The sequence below is a fragment of the Montipora capricornis genome, chromosome 9, assembly GCF_036669925.1.
Source record: "Montipora capricornis isolate CH-2021 chromosome 9, ASM3666992v2, whole genome shotgun sequence".
Classification (NCBI taxonomy): domain Eukaryota; kingdom Metazoa; phylum Cnidaria; class Anthozoa; order Scleractinia; family Acroporidae; genus Montipora; species Montipora capricornis.
In genome coordinates this window covers 30,260,282-30,283,258 of record NC_090891.1, presented here as the reverse complement: position 1 = coordinate 30,283,258, position 22,977 = coordinate 30,260,282, and the positions used below count along the sequence as shown (strand labels likewise).

The 22,977-nt window shown below is 40.3% G+C and overlaps 2 protein-coding genes across 2 annotated transcripts; both read right to left on the bottom strand.

The window, feature by feature from the left end:
- Positions 1–629: 629 nt before the first annotated feature.
- Positions 630–12,201, bottom strand: LOC138014933 (WW domain-binding protein 4-like). Its single transcript, XM_068861828.1, has 10 exons — positions 12,090–12,201; positions 11,832–11,904; positions 5,652–5,714; positions 5,463–5,534; positions 4,979–5,102; positions 4,770–4,880; positions 2,314–2,368; positions 2,173–2,227; positions 1,728–1,834; positions 630–967 (listed from the first exon to the last, which is right to left on the bottom strand). Coding segments are annotated over exons 1-10 (867 nt in total). The 5' UTR covers positions 12,092–12,201; the 3' UTR covers positions 630–762.
- A 677-nt stretch (positions 12,202–12,878) lies between these two features.
- LOC138017513 (uncharacterized) lies at positions 12,879–16,788 on the bottom strand. The gene is made up of 2 exons (XM_068864579.1): positions 15,363–16,788; positions 12,879–13,879 (listed from the first exon to the last, which is right to left on the bottom strand). The coding sequence occupies exons 1-2, from the start codon at positions 16,786–16,788 to the stop codon at positions 12,879–12,881; spliced, it is 2,427 nt and encodes an 808-aa protein (XP_068720680.1).
- Between the last annotated feature and the right edge of the window lie 6,189 nt (positions 16,789–22,977).

Here is a 22,977-nt window from a genome sequence, read left to right as displayed (position 1 = left end):
GTGGACGGGCAAATACGATTCGAAAATATGCGGATACCTTTGGACGGGGGCCTTATGTACCGACTAAAATGATTTCAAATAAGAACTCGGCGAACCTCAGTTTTCATGGCAAGAAAATGAACAGCAGGCCAAGGTGAAACTCCGAAAAGTTAGGAAGCATTCAGAGTCACCTTAAAGGAAGGTAGGTAGCTCTGAATCCGCTCCAGCGATAACGCAGGGAGTGATCGGTCGAGTTAAGGGTACTTTTGACATGGGTCTCTTGTTGCTATGGTTATCTTTTACGTCATAAAATTGAGCGCATACACCTTATTCCAAAATAGCCGCCATTTCAAATTTTTTTTCCTTGCAAATGGGCCCTTTTAGCCACCCTTTCAAACGTAAAATTCAAAAGAATATTTAACCTTGGACGACGCCAAAAGGGCCAATTTGCAATCAAACCAGAGAATACGAAAATGGCGGCTGTTTTGGAATAATTGTTAATTATGATTAGTAATATGGTATTCTGTTGCCATGCAAAACCGCTCTTTTGTTAGTGATGTCGGGCCAATCTTTTGAATAGCACTCTTAAACTTATTCTCAACTAGTTTCAGCCACCTTGAGAAAAGAGAATTTTTTTGCGTCGCTCCAAGTTACCAATTATAACCTTTATTAATAAACTTGAAGTTATTTACGTTTTTTTTATCTTGCCATAAGAACAAAATTTAAATGACATGAAAGACTACATACAAATTTAGAGCAACCCGCATTCCGTCCCCATTCATGTCAGTCTGTTTTGTTGGGGTCTGTCTGTCGAACGTTTCTTTTCTTATCAGGGTTCAGCTTGCGTTTCTTGAAGGCAACCTCGGTACCAACCCCAGAGGCTGAACGAAACGTAATCCTTGGGGTCGATCGTTCCTTGAATTTCTCTTCCGGTTTAGCAGATTCTTTCGGTTTTTCCTCATCTTCAGTGGTAGAATTTGCTTTTTCACTGAAACACGAAAAACTCAAGATGGACTCAAAGCATATACCCTCGCACTTTATCATTTCTTCGGTACTAATAAAAAAAAGGAAAGCAATCCCTAAAATTTCAGCAACAAGTAACTTGGCAAAGGCAAATGCCCAGTCAGTGACTTAAACTGTAGTTTGGGAGATTAATTAATTCCATGGTCTGAAATTATTTACACATTAGCTCCAACCGAGTTTTCAGTAAGTCACAAGTTAGAACAGTTAATGAAGAATTCTCGCTCACTTCTCACTCTCTCGACAAAAACTGAACTGATTTCTCCTGTTCCACTAAATTACGTGATTACGCATCTACAAAAAATTTCCACCTTTGCCAACGGATTGGATGAATCAAGAGACACCCAAAATCCTTAGAAGAATTGACGAAAAACGACGGCAACCGCTGAATCATGCATACAACTTTGATGTCACTGTTCGCTAAACCCTCGGCAACCAGGAGGCCATTTCTAAGGAGAGGACAAGGACTTTTCGGGCAAAATCGGAACCGGCCAAATTTACTCGTGGCTTCTTTTTTCCTTCCTTCCTTCCCCACTGACTTCCACCGGTTCTTGGCGGATTGATGCCATAGACCATTTCCGAGCTCTTCCCTGCCTCATCTTCAAAGCGAGTCATTCATATGTAAAGTAGAACTAATTACCATAACAAATACTTCCCACTTAGACTCGCTTTGAAGAGGAGGCCGACTTGAACTCGGAAATGGCCTATTTACACGAGCATATACTTACGGTGCAGGCAGTGCGGGTTCAGATGTGTGAACTGTAGTCCACTGTCCGTAAGGTGAATTTTTCACTTTTACTTTCTTTGGTTCTGACGTTTTGTTTTCACCACTTTCCTAGAAAATGAACACAAAAAATTCAAGAACCTACGAAAATAGGCCACTTCAAAGTTGTCTGTTCAGTGGAATGTATATAGTCACAATGTTACCCAATCTGCATTTACGTAGAAGAAAAACAACAACAAAAAGGTTTGAATCAGATGTTTTCGCCGCGTGAAAATTGAGGCGAGAGCTAAAAAAAGTCTTTCTTTTGTCCCGAAACCCCGAGGAAACTGCTCTGCAAGCAAACATAATAGAGTCCCTTTCTTATTGGTACTGAGAGACTCATTGGTACTGGTCAACTCTCGGCTTGGCGTCGGAAGTTGATTGATGATGGCAGTAATCATAATACGTACACTTTCAGCGTTTTTTGGTTGGCCTTGGTTCGCAGGTTTACTTCCCGTTGAATTTCTGCAATTATTTTAAAGAAACAATTCATTTGGTTACTGATTTCAAAATGTCCAACAAAAAAAGCTGAAAAGTCAGTCTGTCTGTACCTTGGGGTTTCAACGCCAGAAGATGACAAACAAGATGGCGATTCCCACTGAGAAGCTTAAAAAGATGAAGGAAGAAGTTATTACAAAGTTCCCCGGGTGTAAAGTTTGTAAGACGACAAATTTGTAATTATAGTCGTTTACAGAGGCTAATTAAATATTTCCAAGCACAACATGCAAGGTACTGTATCTGCCTAACTTTATGAAAATCTTTCTTTGTTACATAAAGGACAATGAAAAACAACAGAACAAGGCACTAGTGTTTAAAATCGTTTGGATTTGATAAGGCATTAAAATGAAACCCACCGAAAAATGTGTGAATGCTTTGCTCATGGCGCAGCTCCACCTGCCGAAGGCGCGCGCGCGGAGCACCATGGGTAAAAAATATGGTAACCCATCTGGGCCCAATTGTTCGAAAGCCGATCAACTTAATCCAGGATTAGTTTAAAGTTTGGTTTCTTTTTTTCAACTTTTTCGTGAAAGTTTCTTGTTTATTTTTGTTTTTCAAGATTGACTTCCTCTGGTATAGAATTTTGCCGCGTTGAACAGCATTTGAGAATTGAGAAATAAACTCCTTGATAAATTTCTAATCTGGCATTTGCGTCAATCCGATTTTGAAACAACTGGGTCCTGGGTTGTGTGAGAAATGTGGTTTTTGTCACCCTACTACCAGATGTACTTTCACCCCTCCATGTATGCCAATGTGACCAGTATCACGTGACCATATCCTGGGCTCAAGTTTAGAGCTCATCGACCATTCTCCAGCTAGTTTCCAGCGTACATCTTTGATATTGGCCGAGTCGGAAAATACCATAATACTCTTTGTTTGTTCCCCCAAATTGTGCAGAAGCATTGTTTCCAGTTTCTCTTGGCACTTACAATGGTCCCAAGAGAAGACAAAAACAATTCTCATTCAAACTTTGGGGGGACAAACAAAGAGTACCGTAGTTATTCGGTTATAAGGCGCACTCGGTTATAAGACGCACCCCAAACTTAGCAATGTCATCAAGCTAACTTCTCAAACTGAAAATTACGCGAAAATACTCGGTTATAAGACGCACCAAATAATTGAGAGTTATCAAAAGGATGTGATGAATTTGAGAACAATTATCCTTACACAATTGGCATGCGAACTCTTTTTGTTAACGTAAACAAAGTGAAAAAGGCACACATTTAATGATATAGGTAAAAACAAAAGCTAAAAGTTCACACCTGAAATGATAAACATACAACGCATACACGTTTATTTGAAACTTCCGACTTAATAAATAGTCAGAGTTCAGACTTCAGACTTCAAGCGAAAGCGAACAGCGCAAAAACTCCCACGGAAAGTAATATTCAAAGTCATATTCAAAGGTGTTTGACAGCTGAATATCAACACGCCACGAAGGATGCAAATTTCAGTGCACAAGAAAGCCTGAATGAATGAAGAAGGTATGTTTTATCTCCACACTGTTTGTTCAGAGAAGAAACTTTTCATGCAAGCGACAAACACGATTCTTGGAATTCGAAACAAGGTTCGAACGATTGTATTGTTGTCACCGGTATGACGTTACTGAGCACGTGCTCTTAAGGACGTATGCAAATTTCCGTTTGTTTGCTTTTCTCTTGAAGTCGTTTAGTGTTCTAAAGGTCTCCAAAAGCACTATTCTTTTTTAATAGACAACTAGTGTCCTTTTCTCGTGTTGTTTAATCTGGAAGTTCTTCTCAAATTGTGATCTTAAGATTTTTTTGCGCGAAAATACTTGGCTATAAGACGCACCCCAATTTTGGCACTAACTTCCCACCCAAAGAGAGATTTTTCTTGAAAAAACCGTGCGCCTTATAACCGAATAACTATACTGAGGTGGTATTTTCCCCATTCGGCCAATTGGACATCCATGTTATGGTCAACTGACAACTGTTAAAACAAGGTATCCGCTGACCAGTATCACATGACCATATCGCAGGATAAAGTTAAGATTATCAAGGCTCATCAAGGCTCATAAGGCTTAAAGCTTATCAAGGTCAGCTTTTTTTAAGTTGACCGCTGACCAGGTACTGGATTTCGATTGGATCACAGGCTCAAGCCAGGTTACCTTATTGTAAGAATAAATGACCCAGGAGGTCCACTTTTAGGCTTGGCTAAATCTATACATTACAATACTTTGAGCACAGTTTAGAAAAGTCAAAATCACTTATTCAATTCACCTCAAGTGTACAACCGGACATTTTAATGATACATCAAGTGAATAATAATAACTATTATTATTATGATGGATGAATTTAATAGTCACTAATTGTTTTGAAACTTGACTATTTCAAACAAAGCTGAGTTTCACAATTCGCCCAGTTATAACAAATTAGTTTTGTAAACAGGATGCCTTTCACTCCTACTATGGTTAACATAAGCAACAAATTTTCCAAAGTACGTACAATACCTTAATGCTACATCCATTTTCTGAAACACAAAAGGATACCTTGTGTGGCTGCATTGTAGTAGTAATAATATCCTTCAGGAGCTTGACCAATATTCCAGCCATGGGAACACTTCATCACAGCTTGGCTTCCTTCATAGGTAACTGAACATGCTGAGATGATATCCAAGAACAAAATTAATGAAAGTCCCTTTGAACAGCATTTATGCAAGATAAATCTTGTAAATTATACATGTAACAACGAACAATACCTTCTGTAGTCTCTCCCTTTGAGCATGTTTCATTTGCCACTTTTTTAGTAGGCTCTAGTGAAGTTACAGATTTGGGAACAGAGGGCTGAATGTTCATGTCGTTCTGGTAAGCTTTCAGAGCGGCCTACAATACCACCAATAAGAATTTAATGCATCTATGTGAAAAGAAAACAAAATAATTTTGTCCTGCTAAATACACAAGCTTCTGTTAACACAGGCTTTTGCCAGTCAAAGTTCAATGCAAACCTTTGCCATACAGATACTAACAGTAACAATTCAAACAACATTCACTTTTGTTGTGACATCTAGACAAACAAGTTCTTCTTGAGTAGCGTAATAAAAATCTAAAACGAATGGTGCAAGTCTAGCATGACTTCTGGTTTTGCTTGTTGTGTGTGTGTGTGTGTTAAAGGTTACACATAGAAATATTAACATTATTTTAAAAAGTACTTTCTTTAAATACACATAGATTTGACAGTTATACCGCTTCAATGGCTGCTAAATCATTTTGTAGTTGTTTCTGTGCCTTTGAAACTTCTCTACCCTTTTTCTGGACCTGTGTGAAACAAAAAGAAAGAATGACAATAATAATTTTCTTATGTCTGAGAATATCATTAGTCCATAAAATATCAATCAAAGATGGATGAAAAATCTAATTCATTCAATTTCTAACCTCTTCAATTCTTCTTTGGACATTTTCTTTATGCTTCTTGCCTCTTTCATGGAACTCTATACTCTAAAATCACACAAAAATAATTTGAAATTTTGTAATCCTTTACTAGAGCTACTTAACCAGTCCCCTCCATTAACCCAATGACCCTTGAGAGTGAGTCTTCATGGACTTTACTCTGTCTAACGCCAGACAATTTTACTCCTCAATGGTGGCGTATTAAGGCATTTGATGTGTGAATGGGTTATCCATTGACTCCTGGGAGTGAAAATGAGTGTGTCGTACGGCACCTCCATTAACATGAGAATGTATGCTAGATGTATGCTTAGCACCAACTACTGTAGAGGTACTGGTATTTTGAGGTATTATGGATCCCAATGGGCTGGTGGGTCATTTACGGTCTTGTAAGTTAAACAAGAGCCAGTCAAAGGCATTTCTGCCAACCAATCTCTTTTAGTTCACGCCATCATTATCAGAGCTTTCATTAGAAGCCGACAACCGGCGAATTCCGCCAGCTAATCCTTAAGTTATCTCTGCCTACTTTTTCAATAAATTACACGATTCTCACCGTTTCAGTTTGATCCATTTTTATTTATTTTAATTCAATAAAACAACTAGAATATCAAGGAAGCTTTTGCTGTATGTTCAGCTCCTTTTTGGACGTTGGATATTTAACTATGAATTCCTAGTTATTTGCACACGCCTTAGCCACTCGCCAATGCAATTCTTTGCTGTCTGCCATGTACTTGGATAAATAGAGGAAAAAAACATGGTGCCAAATATTGTCTCGCTCACATTCACTGGGTCTTTGCGGTTTTCCTCGTGCCATTTATTAAAAATAAAAGACATAACAAGAAAGCGCACACTCAGCTGAAGGCAATATTTCAACAAGAGATCAAGAGTGCAAAAAACTGTCTTAAAACTTGGCCACGTGCAGCTACATGTCAGTAAATATTTGTGACTTTTGTTTTTGCTCAGATTGCTGGAAATGCCATTTCCAAGCTCTAGATTTTAAAATTTTGTTGGGGAGTATGCCACCATACCCCCCTAGGGAAAAGGGGTCCCATGGCCCCTTTCGTGCCACAGCTGCCTACTTCTCAAACCAGCCTCTTTGCTAAAGACACTTATTGAAATCCCTGCATTATATTGCTGTATTTTCTCTATACCAGTAAATAATGATATAATGCTTGCTGTATCCACCAATAAACACAAGATGCTCACACCCACAGTGCTACAGGTATTGCTCGTTAGAATTGGTTACCAAATATTTCATAAGATTTCATTTCAGTGTGTTCAGGATCTAACAGCAGTAGATTAACTTTAATGAAAAGAATATCTACCACAAACAGTGCGCTATGCTACAGTGTAACTTAAAGGGGCACTGTCAAGCTAAATTTGCAGTTTGAGGTCAAAACTGGGTCAAAATCTACATTAGTACATTACTTCACAAGTAGGTCATTCCTGACCAGGGTTGTCATTAAGTTTTGAAGCAGGAGTAGCACTCAAGATTTCACCCGTAACATGTAAATAAATGGTCAAAGGCCATGTAAAGGAAGGCCCGAAGGGCCGGAGCCCCTAGGGGGGTCTTGGGGCATGCTCCACCAGAAAAGTCTTCAAATTAGACCCTCGGAAATGCATTTTCCAGCCCTCTGAGGTGCAATCAATCAAAAAGTGATGAAAATAAAACAGGGCAAAAAGATAAACTTCACGATGAATAAAGATATTTACTAACCATGTGGAAATGGTCATGCATCACAGAACCTTGAAAAATGGTCAGTGGAATCCCATTTATATCAAGTACGATGCATTGATAATGATTTTGTTACTGAAAAAATGGCGTCGGAATCCAACAACGATCGATCGGGGGTGTTCTCCAAAGGTTTCTTACAGAAAATGTTTGGATTTTTATTAAAAGCACGTCTTAGAATCAGGAACACAGACAACACAAGGCAGTAATTATATTTTCTGTAGAAGGTAAATGTTTATAAATAAATTTCAATTTGTTTTGCACCATGAATATTCATTCTGCAGCAACCATCACCCGTAACATTGACTGGGCTCAGCCGTAACAGGTGTTATGGGTTACGGCCCCTAATGACAGCCCTGCTGACAATCCATTAACAAGATATGAAATATATTTATGGCACAAAAAGCTATTCGTATTAATTTTTTGTGACTTTCTGAAGACACAGTCTCCAAACTTGAGAAAACTGGCCAGTTTTTTCAAGTTTCAATCCATTTCCATCCTCTCCATCTTTAGCTTCAGTGCAATTCAGTGGTTATTGACAACAAGACTACAGGATTATTTTTGGTCTTCACTGAATCATGCAAAGACGTCTTTCAGTGTTTTAAAGTTTGACTAAAATAGTGTGACACTGCCCCTTTAACCCTTAAACTCCCAGTGGCCACTTATAGATTTTACCCTGTTTAATGCCAGACAACTCGTCAATGCGGGCCCTCTTGGGCACTGGGCACTAAAGGGTAAACAGCATCTGGGTTCAATCAAAAGCTATATCCCCATTAATTAATGAAAATGGATCAAATTAACTTCAACATCTTTTGTCAGTATTCCATGGGCATTTGACTGTCTTTCCAGGGGAGGGGGATTAATTATTAGCACTGTAAAAGGGAAGGATGGATTTCAGCATGTAGTCTTCACATGGATATAGCTTAAAGTGCACCTAAAGTCAAATATTTTTCATTTCTAATATAAATCTACCCATCCAAGGCAAAGATATGTCACCATTGTTACTCAACCTTTTGCTCTTTCTGTGCCGTGCAAGCCAAATAAACTTGGCAGAACTAGCAGTAATTTGGATCCACAACCGTGATGTGAGAGGCATGGGTCCAAATTAGTGCTACTTTTGATAACTTTGCGCATCTTGCCTGGTAGATAAAAAGCAAAGTCTTGAGGTAAGAATCGTCAAACATGTTTGCTTTTGGTGGGAAGGTTTATATTGTAGGCGCACTTCAACCTATTTGTGTTCTGCTCTTGGGTAAGATACAGTTCCTCTCTCCACCCAGGTGTATAAATGGGTAGCGGCGAATTCAATGCTGTAGCCCTGCTTTAGACCAGCATCCCATCCAGAGGGGACTAAGAAATACTCCCAGTCGCTTCATGCACAGAAGCAAGGATAGGCTCAAGCCTAAATTATGGGCCACTTGGCTCGTAAGCAGAATTTACCTTTACTTTTCCCCATACTTCCTCAAACTTCTTTTAAACTTGGTTGCTCATACAAAAATTATCCCACTGACTCCTGGGAGTGAGACTTAGCAGGGCAGTGTCATGGATTGTAGTAAAAATCTGGAAAGTCTTTACATGTAGGATACCTGTTTACTGATAGCAAACAAAAATTAATGGCCAAAGTTTCTTCAAAACAGGTATTTTAGCTTGCAGAAACCATTCTTAAGTGTTTTTGGTTACGTGTAGCCAAGATTAAAATGAATGCCAATTTGAAAACGTCAGGCTGACGTTTTCAAGTACTTCCCCTGCATCTTAGATAAATTCCGTAATAACTTTGTGTGGCTCATTTTTATTTTAAAATTTGATTGATTTTTATCTCACTGCAGTGATCCAGAAGCGATTTAAGAATGAAAAAGTCACTGAAAATCGATTAAATTAGTATAGTTATGGCCATATTAAAACGGTGTATGACATTTGCAGACTGCAGACTGCCTACAAATAGCACTGATAAACAGTATTTAAGTCTAAGCATCTATTTCAAATAGTGCTGATAAACAGTATTTCAGTCTAAGAACCCGTTTTAAAACGGCTAGCTTTCAATAATTGTGATTTAGGGTTAGTCTGCAGTCTGCAGTCTGCAAATGTCAGACACCGAAAATAAAAGGGATAATTCCCATGATACTACCGGTGTCTGACATTTGCAGACTGCTGACAAATAGCGCTGATAAACAGTATTTAAGTCCAAGAACCCATTTTAAAACGGTTAGCTTTCAATTATTGAAAGCTAACCATTTTAAAATGGGTTCTTAGACTTAAATACTGTTTATCAGCGCTACTTGAAACAGGTGTTTAGACTTAAATACTGTTTATCAGCGCTCTTTGTCTGCAGTCTGCAAATGTCAGACACCGTGATACTACCCCTTTACAGAGATGCCAACCTATGGAGATCTAAAATCTGGAGATTTTTTCCAGCCGGTCTCCCCTCCCCTCCCCCTTCGATCAACCTACCCACTCCCCCCTCCTCTCCTCTTCTCCCCCCTTAAATGCACCCACCCACCCCCCAGCAGCTCTTTCAGAATACAAGAATATTCTGCCGCCATTGTGAATTTGCGGGAAAACAGGGTACTTATGTCAAGAATTTTTATTAGTTAATCAGAGATCCAATCAAACAATCGGTTATATGGCTATGATAGCTAAAGGAAGTCATTTTGTTTAGGTCTATTAACGTGTGTTTGAAACTCAGAGATGAAGAAGTGCATTAAGAAACAATGAAACGAGTTTGAAAATATCAGGGCTCGAGACTAACGGTAGCCAACTAGCCACAGACTAGTAAAAAATCTATTTTGGCTAGTGGTTTTTGTTCTTCACTAGCCATTTTGGCTAGTGAAAATACGTGAGCACTGGAGGCCCATAGGAAACCAATTCACAAAATGAAATTGAGTCAGAGCGTGCAGAATTTAAAACATTGGCTATAATAAATATCATATATAATTTATAAACCCAAACAAGAAGTTTAAATTACTGAAATGCGAAAGAATGATTGACCTTTTTGTTTTTTTTTCCTTAGTCAAAAGCAAAGAATGACAAACGAACTGCTTGCCAGTAATGATTAGTCATGCATGAAACCATGCGGAGCTCTAAGGATTATGTTTCATGGGCACAGCATCTCGAGGTCACAAACCCTTTGAAAAAATTAAAAAATTCGCAACTCCAAGATTTGGATGATGCCTATATAATATTGATGCCTATGTTTGCAATTTGTAAATAAAGTTGAGATGGAACAAATTACTGTGTTCATGAGAAATCGTGAATCAGCCGCATTTTGAAAGAAAGGAATGTTTTTCGATGGCGAGTTGAGAAGTTCTGTGAGAATTTTGCACGGAAGCAAAAACTTGTGTTTTTGTTGTTGTGCCATGCCTATAATTATGGCATCGATGCCTAAGTTTGCAACGTACAAAGGTAAGGTGGAACGAATTATTTTATCAGTGAAAATCGTGAATCGGTATTTTGAAGGAAAATAATGTTTTTCGGTGCGCCAGTTCAGAAGTTTTGACGGCAGTTCTGTGAGAATCAAGGTCACAAAAACTTTGCACTTGCCAGATGTTCATTCAAAGCATACTGCCAGCTACACAGGCTAGCATTTACTTGACTTGACGCGATGATGGATACTAGAGTATCTGACTAGTGAAAAATTTGTTTTGGCTAGTTAATAAAAGCTGTCACTAGCCACTGGGCTAGCAAGCTGAAAAGTTAGTCTCGAGCCCTGAATATCGATTTTTTTTTAAACTTGGGGATGCAATTTGAGTCTAGAATGGAGAAACGTCTGTAAAAGGTTCAGAGTCGTTTTTATCCGGGAGATTTAATGACCCATACGGGAGACCGGGAGATTCGTTCTGTATCCGGGAGACCCCCGGATAATCCGGGAGAGTTGGCACGTATGCCTTTAACAGATTTTACTCTGTCTAACGCCAGACAATTTACTCGTCAAATGGGGCGGTTCAGGAGTCAATGGGTTAATTAATGACAGTGAAAATAGAGGTTGATATCAGGATAAAACATTTAAAGGCAAGAATATTGTCATGAATTACTGACAACAGCAAGGAGGCTTTCAAATGCTCAAACCAATCCTTTGACTCAGATTTAGAAAGCTAAATGCTGCAAAAATAAAAAGCAATACTGGTCCTTGTGCACACCAGAGATGTTGGCACCTTTAATATCACCTAAAGTGGACTTATGATCACGAAGGGGCTTTTGTCTGGCTTTTTGGCTCAACGGGAGGGGAGGGCAAATTTAAACAGGCAGAAAAACAGAAACAAATTCGATTTGACTGGCAGATTATCCCGTTAAAAGTTAACGACTTGGGACCATCGCAAGCGTACATGGCACTCCGCGTACATATACAAGTGTTGTCTAACGAAACGCTTACATATAGTTTCTTCATGCGCTGCATGTTCAGTTCTTGATTATGAAGTGCTTAAACAGCCACGTTGATTGCTTACCGGTTTGTTGTCGGTGATCCAACATTTGCAAAATTCGCAAAGCTTTCTCGGCTGGGACTTCCAGTATTCAGCCCTACATAGAACAGAAACCACCCTTGAAACTTGCTACTGTCAGGAGAATTCAATATTTTATTTTTTTATTTTAATTTAAAGGAAATACAACCGCCATAAGGATGAACAGCAAAAAAGTCATAGACCCCATACTAGACAGACCACCAACAAAGATCTACAATAAAAAATGACATGGTGTTCACTTACATTTTTCCAATAGATCGATGATTCCTTTCATACAAATACTTATTTTTTCCAAAATTCAAAATGGCTTCTTCAAATCTGGTTCTATTCTCCTATCGTCAGTAGTTGCTGCGTGAAGACTGGGACCAGCAAGAATTGGCTTTCACAACGAGGGTATACTGATTCTATGAATAAATCTAGGCCAAAGTATGAGACATAGAGGCTCCATTGATAAGCTCCTGGGGTACTTGAAGATAACGTTGTCATAGTTAAGATTTCAAACCTGCGGAATTCCATACTTGTCTCAGATTTTTGAATTTCTTTTCCAATTTTTGAGATCAAACAAAAAGTCTTCTCGTCGAAAGTACAGGTCATCCTATACTTGCCTCAGTCCCCACTTGATTTCAATCACGTTCGTTCATCTATTGAAGCCAAGTCAACAAAAATTAAAAGTCGTGACTCGTAGAATTAAAATTGGAAAAGAAAGTCCTTGGGTACTCTTATTTGATTTACTCAGGAGCCCAGGACTGGGAGCGAACAACATCAATCTCTCGTCTAAATTCCCTGGTCATATTGCGCCCGTGCGCAAAAAATAAAAAAACCAAAAAACATAAACACGAAAATTGCTATCGTGCGCTCACTGGAGGCCGCACAGTTTATTAATTACAAGGTGATTCGACAAAAAACTACACTAGGACAGTACCAACGAGCAACCACAGGTTGAAAAAACCTCACCGCGCTCGTTGCGGTAACAGAGAGGAAAAAACCCCAGCCCCATGGATGGTGCTGTCCGACCTGCTGGGCTCGGTCTTATCAATTTCCTAAAGATTTCGAGACGGACAGTAAGGATTGAAAATTGTCTTTAACGTAGCCATCTTTGGCATTCTCACTCTTCCAACGACCATGTCTTTTAAAAAGTCTATCATTAATGCCCGCATTGGCGGCCGCGGTGGCTCCTCCGGCCCTGAGACTGTGAAGACTTATACAGGAAACGTCTGTTATGTCCTTAAAAGCGTCCTTAACGATCTCCCGGGCTCTGCTGTAGCTCAAGCCTTGGCGCCGGACCTTGGAGGTGGATCTAGAGGACGATAAAGCTCTAAACAACGGCAAATCCTCACTAAGATCAATTTTTGCGCCCGCAATGTATTGCTCCAACGCCTTAACGGGGCACGTGTCTTGATTCGACCGCGCGATTGCAACCCACGCTCCGTCACGAAATTGGTCTGTCTTGGACGATTCTAAAAATATAGACACATAAGTAGGAAAAAATTTAATGTCACAAGCTCTTATAGAGCATAACTCACTGAAACGAAAAAAGCCAGCATAACCTAAGAGACATAAGGCTACTGTCCTCAAGTCGGACAAAGAGGGAGACTTATCTGAAATCTTGGAAGTTACAAGCGCTTTCAACATTTCGCTGGTGATGGGCTCTTTCTTTGCCTTCGGTTTTCCCAGAATTCTTTGGGACGCACTAACCATGGAAGAAACAATAGGATGGTCGGAGACCTTCGGCAGACCAGCCAAGCGTTGAGCCCAGTCGATACTGTAAACAGCATTAAGTACAGGAGAAGGAGAGTTGGCTTCAGAAATCAGGCATTGTAAGTAGGCCGCAACATGAAACGAATTGGCAGGCACGTGGCAAAAGCAGTTAGACGAAGCCCAAAGCTTCCAGCGCTTAAAACCAGCCAAATAAGTACGAATGGTGCCTTCCGCTTTCGAAGCAAGCACTGTTTCCTGAACGCGGCTAACCAATGGCTGCAGATGATTAGGGAATGCGGCAGAGAATTCGCACCACATCTCTGACTGGAACACATCTGTAAAAAGGAAAAAGAGAAAAGAAGCGACAAGCAAGCAAAAAACGACAAATCGAATAAAAATATAGAAACAAAGGCAAGCGAACAGCAATGAGAAACGGGGGCAACAACAACAAGTTCAAGGAGGAAACTGGCAAAATCACCTCTCCACAAAAATAGTTGCTTCCAGGCAAAATCTTACGTTTCGGGCACAGCTGGTTCCACCCCCATTAAAATCTCGGGCACATATGACCCATGGCACACGGGTGATAACAAACACCCCTATAAGAATCCCAGGGCAAAGATGGCCCCAGGTACATATGGTCCCACTTGGACGGAAAAGCCCATCCTTAAATATCTCGGGCACAGATGGTCCCACTTGGGTGAGAAAATCATCCCTAAGTATCTCGAGCATGGTCTGACTTAGGTGGAAAAAATCACCCTTAAATATCTCCGGCGCAGATGGACTCACTTGGGTGAAAAATCACTCCTAAATATCTTGGGCACAGATGGTCCCACTCGGGTGGAAAAATTACCCCCGAATAACTTGGACACAGAGGGTCCCACTTAGTGTAAATCACACCCGAGTTCTGGGCACAGATGGTCCCAATATAGACGGGCGCAAAAAAGGCCCCGATATTAAGTAACTTATTATGCCTTCAAAACAAAAGAACAAGGCATAATCAAGAACTGAATCTGAAAAACAAGAGAATGTAAATATAAATATAGATATGTATAAATTTAACAAAAAAACGAAGGGAAAAACAAACAAATAAAATAAAATAAAATAAAACTGAAAAATAAAAATAAAAGCGAGTCGCCTCCAGAGAACACCAAGAGGATGAATCAGCATACAAACACTCCTAATATACTCTCCCGAGAGTCCCTTGATGGTTCATACCGACGAGAGAATATTTTTCCGCTAATTTTCAAACCGCAGAAAAATTCGACTCTCGTCTAAATTCCCTGGTCATATTGCGCCCGTGCGCAAAAAATAAAAGAACCAAAAAACATAAACACGAAAATTGCTATCGTGCGCTCACTGGAGGCCGCACGGCCCCAAGAGTACAAAGAAAGGAAAAAGAAGATCCAAAAAGTAGAAAGTGTGTATGACTAACAAAATACCTATAACAAAACAAATGATCTAACCGAAACGCAAAAAACAAAATAAATACAAGAAAGTAAATCAGGCAAAAATACTATCAGAAAATAGCTAACGGACAAAATAAGTTGACAACCGTCAAAATCGAATCCTCAAAGCGAGCATTCTAAAACTTAAGTCCTCGTTGCCAAAAATGCTGTTACACCTGCCAGGAGTGAAGGCTTCTTTGCTTGACGGAATATCCATCCAGTTAAAGATAAAGTCAGAAAAATTAACGCCATCAGCGCAAATCATGGGCCAAAAAGGAGCCGAGTGCCACAACGGAACAATAAGAGTACCTGACGCCTTACAATTACGCATATGTAATAACACTCGCGGAATAAGACAAACGGGTGGACATACAAAATTGTTCTCCTGCCCAGTCCATAACAAATGAATCAATTCCTTCCGAACCTGGATTCCAAAATCTCGAGTTAAATCTAGGAAGCTTTGCATTTAAGTAATTAGCAAAACGATCGATGGAGTGCGGACCCCAAACCAAATCAATGTTTTGAAATGTGTTCCACGAAAGGCCCCAGTCATCGGAATCACAAATGCGGCTTAGAAAATCAGCCCTATCATTCTGAGTTCTTGGAATCCACTCCATCTCAATTGAAATACCACGACTGCAACAAATGTTAAAGATGGACAATGCTTCAGACTGCAAGTGACCTTTGCTGCTGCCAGACGAAACGATCCGGGGAACATTCTGATCATCTGTGAACCATTTAACGGTTAATCCCGACAACTGATCAAGCAAGGATAAAAGAACAAATTTTACTGCCAAGATCTCCCGCAAAGTGGAACTCGTTCGCATCTCCTCGTCGGACCAACTGCCTGACACTAAATCCTGGCCGCATTGAACGAAATAACCCCCAAAACCAGAATCACTTGCGTCAGAATAAACAACACCCACAGCACTAGACTTTGGTGACATTGGCTTCCCATTAATGGAGTCGATATTGCTTTGCCAAAAGGAAAGCTCGTTACGAATCTCGGGGGACACGAACAGAAGTTGATCCCAGGAAGTTCTCTGCTCGATTGCTGCATAACAATTCCTTGTCAACAATCTTGTAACATTACCCTCAGCGCACGACATGGAAATAATCTGACCAGTAATTGAGGCAAGACCTCTGGCGGAAATAACGTTGTCTTGAAGACAGGAATCAATAGACGACTTTAGTTTGAGAATACGTTCTTCGGGAATAGAAATCAGACCCGTTTCAAAGTCCAAGAGCGTTCCAAGAAAAACTAAGTTTTGCACAGGTTCCCAATTAGATTTTTCATCATTACTTGTAAAACCGGCCGAAACGAGATCTTTGCGAACTTGAACACTGATATTTTTGGCGCTCTCGCGCGATAAATTTCCTCCGATGCCATCGTCAAGGTACATCAAAGCTAACAGGCCACAACCCCTCCAGAACTTAACTAACTGGCGCATAACTTTAGTAAAAACGTATGGCGCTGAAGTAAGACCAAAAGGTAACACCTTAAACTCGTAGAATTTCATCGCGCCGTCGACTGAAGGCCATTTGAACGACAGAAACTTCATGTGATCTTCACAGATATCAATGTGATGATACGCCGACTTAAGGTCAAATGAAAAGACAAACATACCAGGTGAAAACAGCTGAAGAACAGTTCTTAAATCTTCATATTTGACAGACTTCTTCACAACAAATTTATTCAGATGAGATAAGTCCAAAATCAGACGTAGCTTTCCTGAAGACTGGACAGCAACGTGTAACGGATTACAAAATTGAGGATACTCTGAAACTTCTCTAAACATCCACGAGACATCAATTCTGAAATCGCCCCCTCCACAAAGATATGTTGACGACGGGCGGAAGATCTATTCTCAATCGAATATGGCAAGGGAGTCTCCCGAAAAAGAATCTTGTAGCCATTACGGATGATGTCTAGAACAAAGTCCGAAGCCTGAATGGTAACTTGCCAAAAAGAAAAGTTTGCACATAATTTCCCTTGAACAAAATTCGAACTCGATCCTTCGACATCCCGTTCAAATTCGCATGGTTCCAAACAGTCAAGGTTTGGATCCTGACGAAAGAGGTTTATCTCTGGAATTACAGAAATTGGCCCAGTGACCTCGCTTGCCACATCGAAAGCACATGTCGGAAGCTCTGAATGAATTGTAGGAGTATCGACTTTGGGGGCGAAAATAATAGAAGCCGAAGGAAAAGAACCAAAAGAACCGCCAGGTCTGGAAGCGCTGAAGGATGGAGGCGCAGAAGCCGAGGAAACTTTAGAACTGGTTTTCTCTTTTCTCTTGAAGTGTCTAATCTTAACAGCGGCTCTTCTCAGCTTTTTTGATCTTCGAGGCGTCGGCCTCGTCGTCGGCCAATTCATAAGAAACGTACTCTTGGGCTGTGGCCCCTAAACCATATCCGTGACAAATCCCACGCCTACTCCACAGCTCCAAAACCGTCCCTTGATCAATATTAGCGTAAATAGAAATTAGATTGGCTTATATATTCAATGAGAAAAGGTCATTTAGCTGTCCCATATGGTAAGCGCTTGGAGGTCGCAGATTACAAAGTGTACGCATGCGCCCTGCCTACACAACGTACACATAACATACAGTCATAAAGCTTTTTGCGAATAACTACAGGAGCTGAAATTATCCTTCGAGACATTGACATTTACAGCTAAAATACATAGCATATACAGATACCTACTAAATACATAATATTTAAAGATATATTCATTAAAAGAAAAGCCGCTGTACAAAATGCGGCCCTTGATTTTCGTTAAAAACCAGTAAACTCATAGGTACGGATAAATCAGGTAGCGCATTCCGCACCTTAGCTGATACGTAAGAAAAAGAGAACTAAGACCATAACTGGTTGTTCCAGGTTTATTGAGGAACAGAATGTAATTTCCGCGAAGATCATGCATAAGAAGGGGGAACGGGAGAGAACGTACTTTTCATATAAGCAGGAAAACCCGTCTTCTCAATTAAAAAAAACAAAACAAAAACATACTTTTATCAAGTAATACGAGGAATTTTGAATGCGCTTATTGCATAGAGATGTAGAGCTTGACTTTCGTAGTAAGAGGACAGCGAATCTGCAAATACAAATATCGTTATTCCTTATTTACATTATTATACCGTTTCTTTGACACGAGAATTACAACGAAATGAAAGCACAACTTTGTGGCGAATTTTCTATGATAAAAACTTGTTCAGAAATCCAAAATCTAAGTTAACAGCAAACACCAGGCCTACTCCTGACTATCTGGCTAGAAATCATTTCCTCTGGCCGCGCTTCAGCCATTCGATGAGGGCCAGTCTCGTGCTTCTTAAGTTGCCTCGCTCATGCCCAAAAAGAATTCTGGGTAATTCTGCCATTCCATGACAAGGGAAGACTCCCGATTCTCATTTCATAGTTTTTTTCATAAGTGTCGGGCCACCCAGTCCTACCAGCAAAATAACGCATCGATTGAAGGTTTTAGCTTTCAAAACTTGCCCAGATTGTGTCAGCATGTCCTGGAATTCGTCCACAGAAAGGCCAGAGAGACAACTTCACTCGTGAACCGCCATGTTTACAACAGAGCATTTTAGGCGTCCCAGTCTGCATGAAACCATCTCTCGCCTCTGTCTGTGACAAGATCAGACACGCACGGTTCTTACGTTACGTTTATGCCTATAAAATCAACTGAAATGTCAATTGCTGGTACAAAAAAAAAAAACAAAAAAAAAAAACCAGCATGTTAATTTTCTTTGGTAGGCTAGGTATCGAAGAGCCAGAACATTTGCGCATGCGCTGACGGAATGTTTGAACAAGAGAGAAAAACGCCGTACCTCCAGACACCGGCGCTGGAGCGTCGTACCAAACGAGTCATCCCGGGATTTCGGCCCGTGCGATCGCTTTTGGACGCAGTTGGCCCTTCGCTGCTTTCTGCTACCGACCTTGCCTCCCGGTACGGCATTGAGGGAGAGATATGTCGGCCCCTAAACCATATGTGACAAATCCCACGCCTACTCACAGCTCCAAACCGCCGTTGTCAATATAGCGTAAGAATTAGATGGCTTATATATTCAAGAGAAAGTCAGTATCTGTCATATGGTAAGCACTGGAGTCGCAGATTACAAAGTGTAACCATGCCCTCCTAAAAGGAACATACATACAGTCATAAGCTTTTTGCGAATAACTACAGGAGCTAATATCTTCGAGGACATTACATTTACAGCTAAAATACATAGCATATACAGATACCTACTAAATACATAATATTTAAAGATACGTTCATTAAAAAGAAAAGCCGCTGTACAAAATGCGGCCCTGGATTTCTTTTAAAACCAGTAAACTCATAGGTACGGATAAAATCAGGTAGCGCATTCCGCAACTTAGCTGATACGTAAGAAAAAAGAGAACTGAGACCATAACTGGTTGTTCCAGGTTTATTGAGGAACAGAATGTAATTTCCGCGAAGATCATGCATAAGAAGGGGACGGAAGAGAAAACGTACTTTTCATATAAGCAGAAAAACCTTTCTCAATTAAAAAAACAAAGCAAAACATACTTTTAATCAAGTAATACGAGGCAATTTTGAATGCGCTTATTGCATAGAGATGTAGAGCTTGACTTTCGTAGTAAGAGGACAGCGGAATCTGCAAATACAAATATCGTTATTCTCTTATTTACATTATTATACCGTTTCTTTGACACGAGAATTACAACGAAATGAAAGCACAACTTTGTGGCGAATTTTCTATGATAAAAAACTTGTTCAGAAATCCAAAATCTAAGTTAACAGCACACCAGGCCTACTTCTGAGTATCTGGCTAAAAATTATTTCCTCTGGCCGCGCTTCAGCCATTCGATAAGGGCCAGTCTCGTGCTTCTTAAGTTGCCTCGCTCATGCCCAAAAAGAATTCTGGGTAATTCTGCCATTCCATGACAAGGGAAGACTCCCGATTCTCATTTCATAGTTTTTTTCATAAGTGTCGGGCCACCCAGTCCTACCAGCAAAATAACGCATCGATTGAAGGTTTTAGCTTTCAAAACTTGCCCAGATTGTGTCAGTAGGTCCTGGAATTCGTCCACAGAAAGGCCAGAGAGACAACTTCACTCGTGAACCGCCATGTTTACAACAGAGCATTTTAGGCGTCCCAGTCTGCATGAAACCATCTCTCGCCTCTGTCTGTGACAAGATCAGACACGCACGGTTCTTACGTTACGTTTATGCCTATAAAATCAACTGAAATGTCAATTGCTGGTATTAAAAAAAAAAACAAAAACAGCATGTTAATTTTTTTGGTAGGCTAGGTATCGAAGAGCCAGAACATTTGCGCATGCGCTGACGGAATGTTTGAACAAGAGAGAAAAACGCAGTACCTCCAGACACCGGCGCTGGAGCGTCGTACCAAACGAGTCATCCCGGGATTTCGGCCCGTGCGATCGCTTTTGGACGCAGTTGGCCCTTCGCTGCTTTCTGCTACCGACCTTGCCTCCCGGTACGGCATTGAGGGAGAGATATGTCGGCCCCTAAACCATATGTGACAAATCCCACGCCTACTCACAGCTCCAAACCGCCCTTGTCAATATAGCGTAAGAATTAGATGGCTTATATATTCAAGAGAAAAGTCATTTATCTGTCATATGGTAAGCACTGGAGTCGCAGATTACAAAGTGTACGCATGCGCCCTCCTAAAAGTAACATACATACAGTCATAAGCTTTTTGCGAATAACTACAGGAGCTAATATCTTCGAGACATTACATTTACAGCTAAAATACATAGCATATACAGATACCTACTAAATACATAATATTTAAAGATACGTTCATTAAAAAGAAAAGCCGCTGTACAAAATGCGGCCCTGGATTTTCTTTTAAAACCAGTAAACTCATAGGTACGGATAAAATCAGGTAGCGCATTCCGCAACTTAGCTGATACGTAAGAAAAAAGAGAACTGAGACCATAACTGGTTGTTCCAGGTTTATTGAGGAACAGAATGTAATTTCCGCGAAGATCATGCATAAGAAGGGGACGGGAGAGAAAACGTATTTTTCATATAAGCAGGAAAACCCGTTTCTCAATTAAAAAAAACAAAGCAAAAAATACTTTTATCAAGTAATACGAGGAAATTTTGAATGCGCTTATTGCATAGAGATGTAGAGCTTGACTTTCGTAGTAAGAGGACAGCGAATCTGCAAATACAAATATCGTTATTCTCTTATTTACATTATTATACCGTTTCTTTGACACGAGAATTACAACGAAATGAAAGCACAACTTTGTGGCGAATTTTCTATGATAAAAACTTGTTCAGAAATCCAAAATCTAAGTTAACAGCAAACACCAGGCCTACTCCTGACTATCTGGCTAGAAATCATTTCCTCTGGCCGCGCTTCAGCCATTCGATGAGGGCCAGTCTCGTGCTTCTTAAGTTGCCTCGCTCATGCCCAAAAAGAATTCTGGGTAATTCTGCCATTCCATGACAAGGGAAGACTCCCGATTCTCATTTCATAGTTTTTTTCATAAGTGTCGGGCCACCCAGTCCTACCAGCAAAATAACGCATCGATTGAAGGTTTTAGCTTTCAAAACTTGCCCAGATTGTGTCAGTAGGTCCTGGAATTCGTCCACAGAAAGGCCAGAGAGACAACTTCACTCGTGAACCGCCATGTTTACAACAGAGCATTTTAGGCGTCCCAGTCTGCATGAAACCATCTCTCGCCTCTGTCTGTGACAAGATCAGACACGCACGGTTCTTACGTTACGTTTATGCCTATAAAATCAACTGAAATGTCAATTGCTGGTACAAAAAAAAAAAACAAAAAAAAAAACCAGCATGTTAATTTTCTTGGGTAGGCTAGGTATCGAAGAGCCAGAACATTTGCGCATGCGCTGACGGAATGTTTGAACAAGAGAGAAAAACGCAGTACCTCCAGACACCGGCGCTGGAGCGTCGTACCAAACGAGTCATCCCGGGATTTCGGCCCGTGCGATCGCTTTTGGACGCAGTTGGCCCTTCGCTGCTTTCTGCTACCGACCTTGCCTCCCGGTACGGCATTGAGGGAGAGATATGTCGGCCCCTAAACCATATGTGACAAATCCCACGCCTACTCACAGCTCCAAACCGCCCTTGTCAATATAGCGTAAGAATTAGATGGCTTATATATTCAAGAGAAAAGTCATTTATCTGTCATATGGTAAGCACTGGAGTCGCAGATTACAAAGTGTACGCATGCGCCCTCCTAAAAGTAACATACATACAGTCATAAGCTTTTTGCGAATAACTACAGGAGCTAATATCTTCGAGACATTACATTTACAGCTAAAATACATAGCATATACAGATACCTACTAAATACATAATATTTAAAGATACGTTCATTAAAAAGAAAAGCCGCTGTACAAAATGCGGCCCTGGATTATCTTTTAAAACCAGTAAACTCATAGGTACGGATAAAATCAGGTAGCGCATTCCGCAACTTAGCTGATACGTAAGAAAAAAGAGAACTGAGACCATAACTGGTTGTTCCAGGTTTATTGAGGAACAGAATGTAATTTCCGCGAAGATCATGCATAAGAAGGGGACGGGAGAGAAAACGTACTTTTCATATAAGCAGGGAAAACCGTTTCTCAATTTAAAAAAACAAAGCAAAAACATACTTTTATCAAGTAATACGAGGAAATTTTGAATGCGCTTATTGCATAGAGATGTAGAGCTTGACTTTCGTAGTAAGAGGACAGCGAATCTGCAAATACAAATATCGTTATTCTCTTATTTACATTATTATACCGTTTCTTTGACACGAGAATTACAACGAAATGAAAGCACAACTTTGTGGCGAATTTTCTATGATAAAAACTTGTTCAGAAATCCAAAATCTAAGTTAACAGCAAACACCAGGCCTACTCCTGACTATCTGGCTAGAAATCATTTCCTCTGGCCGCGCTTCAGCCATTCGATGAGGGCCAGTCTCGTGCTTCTTAAGTTGCCTCGCTC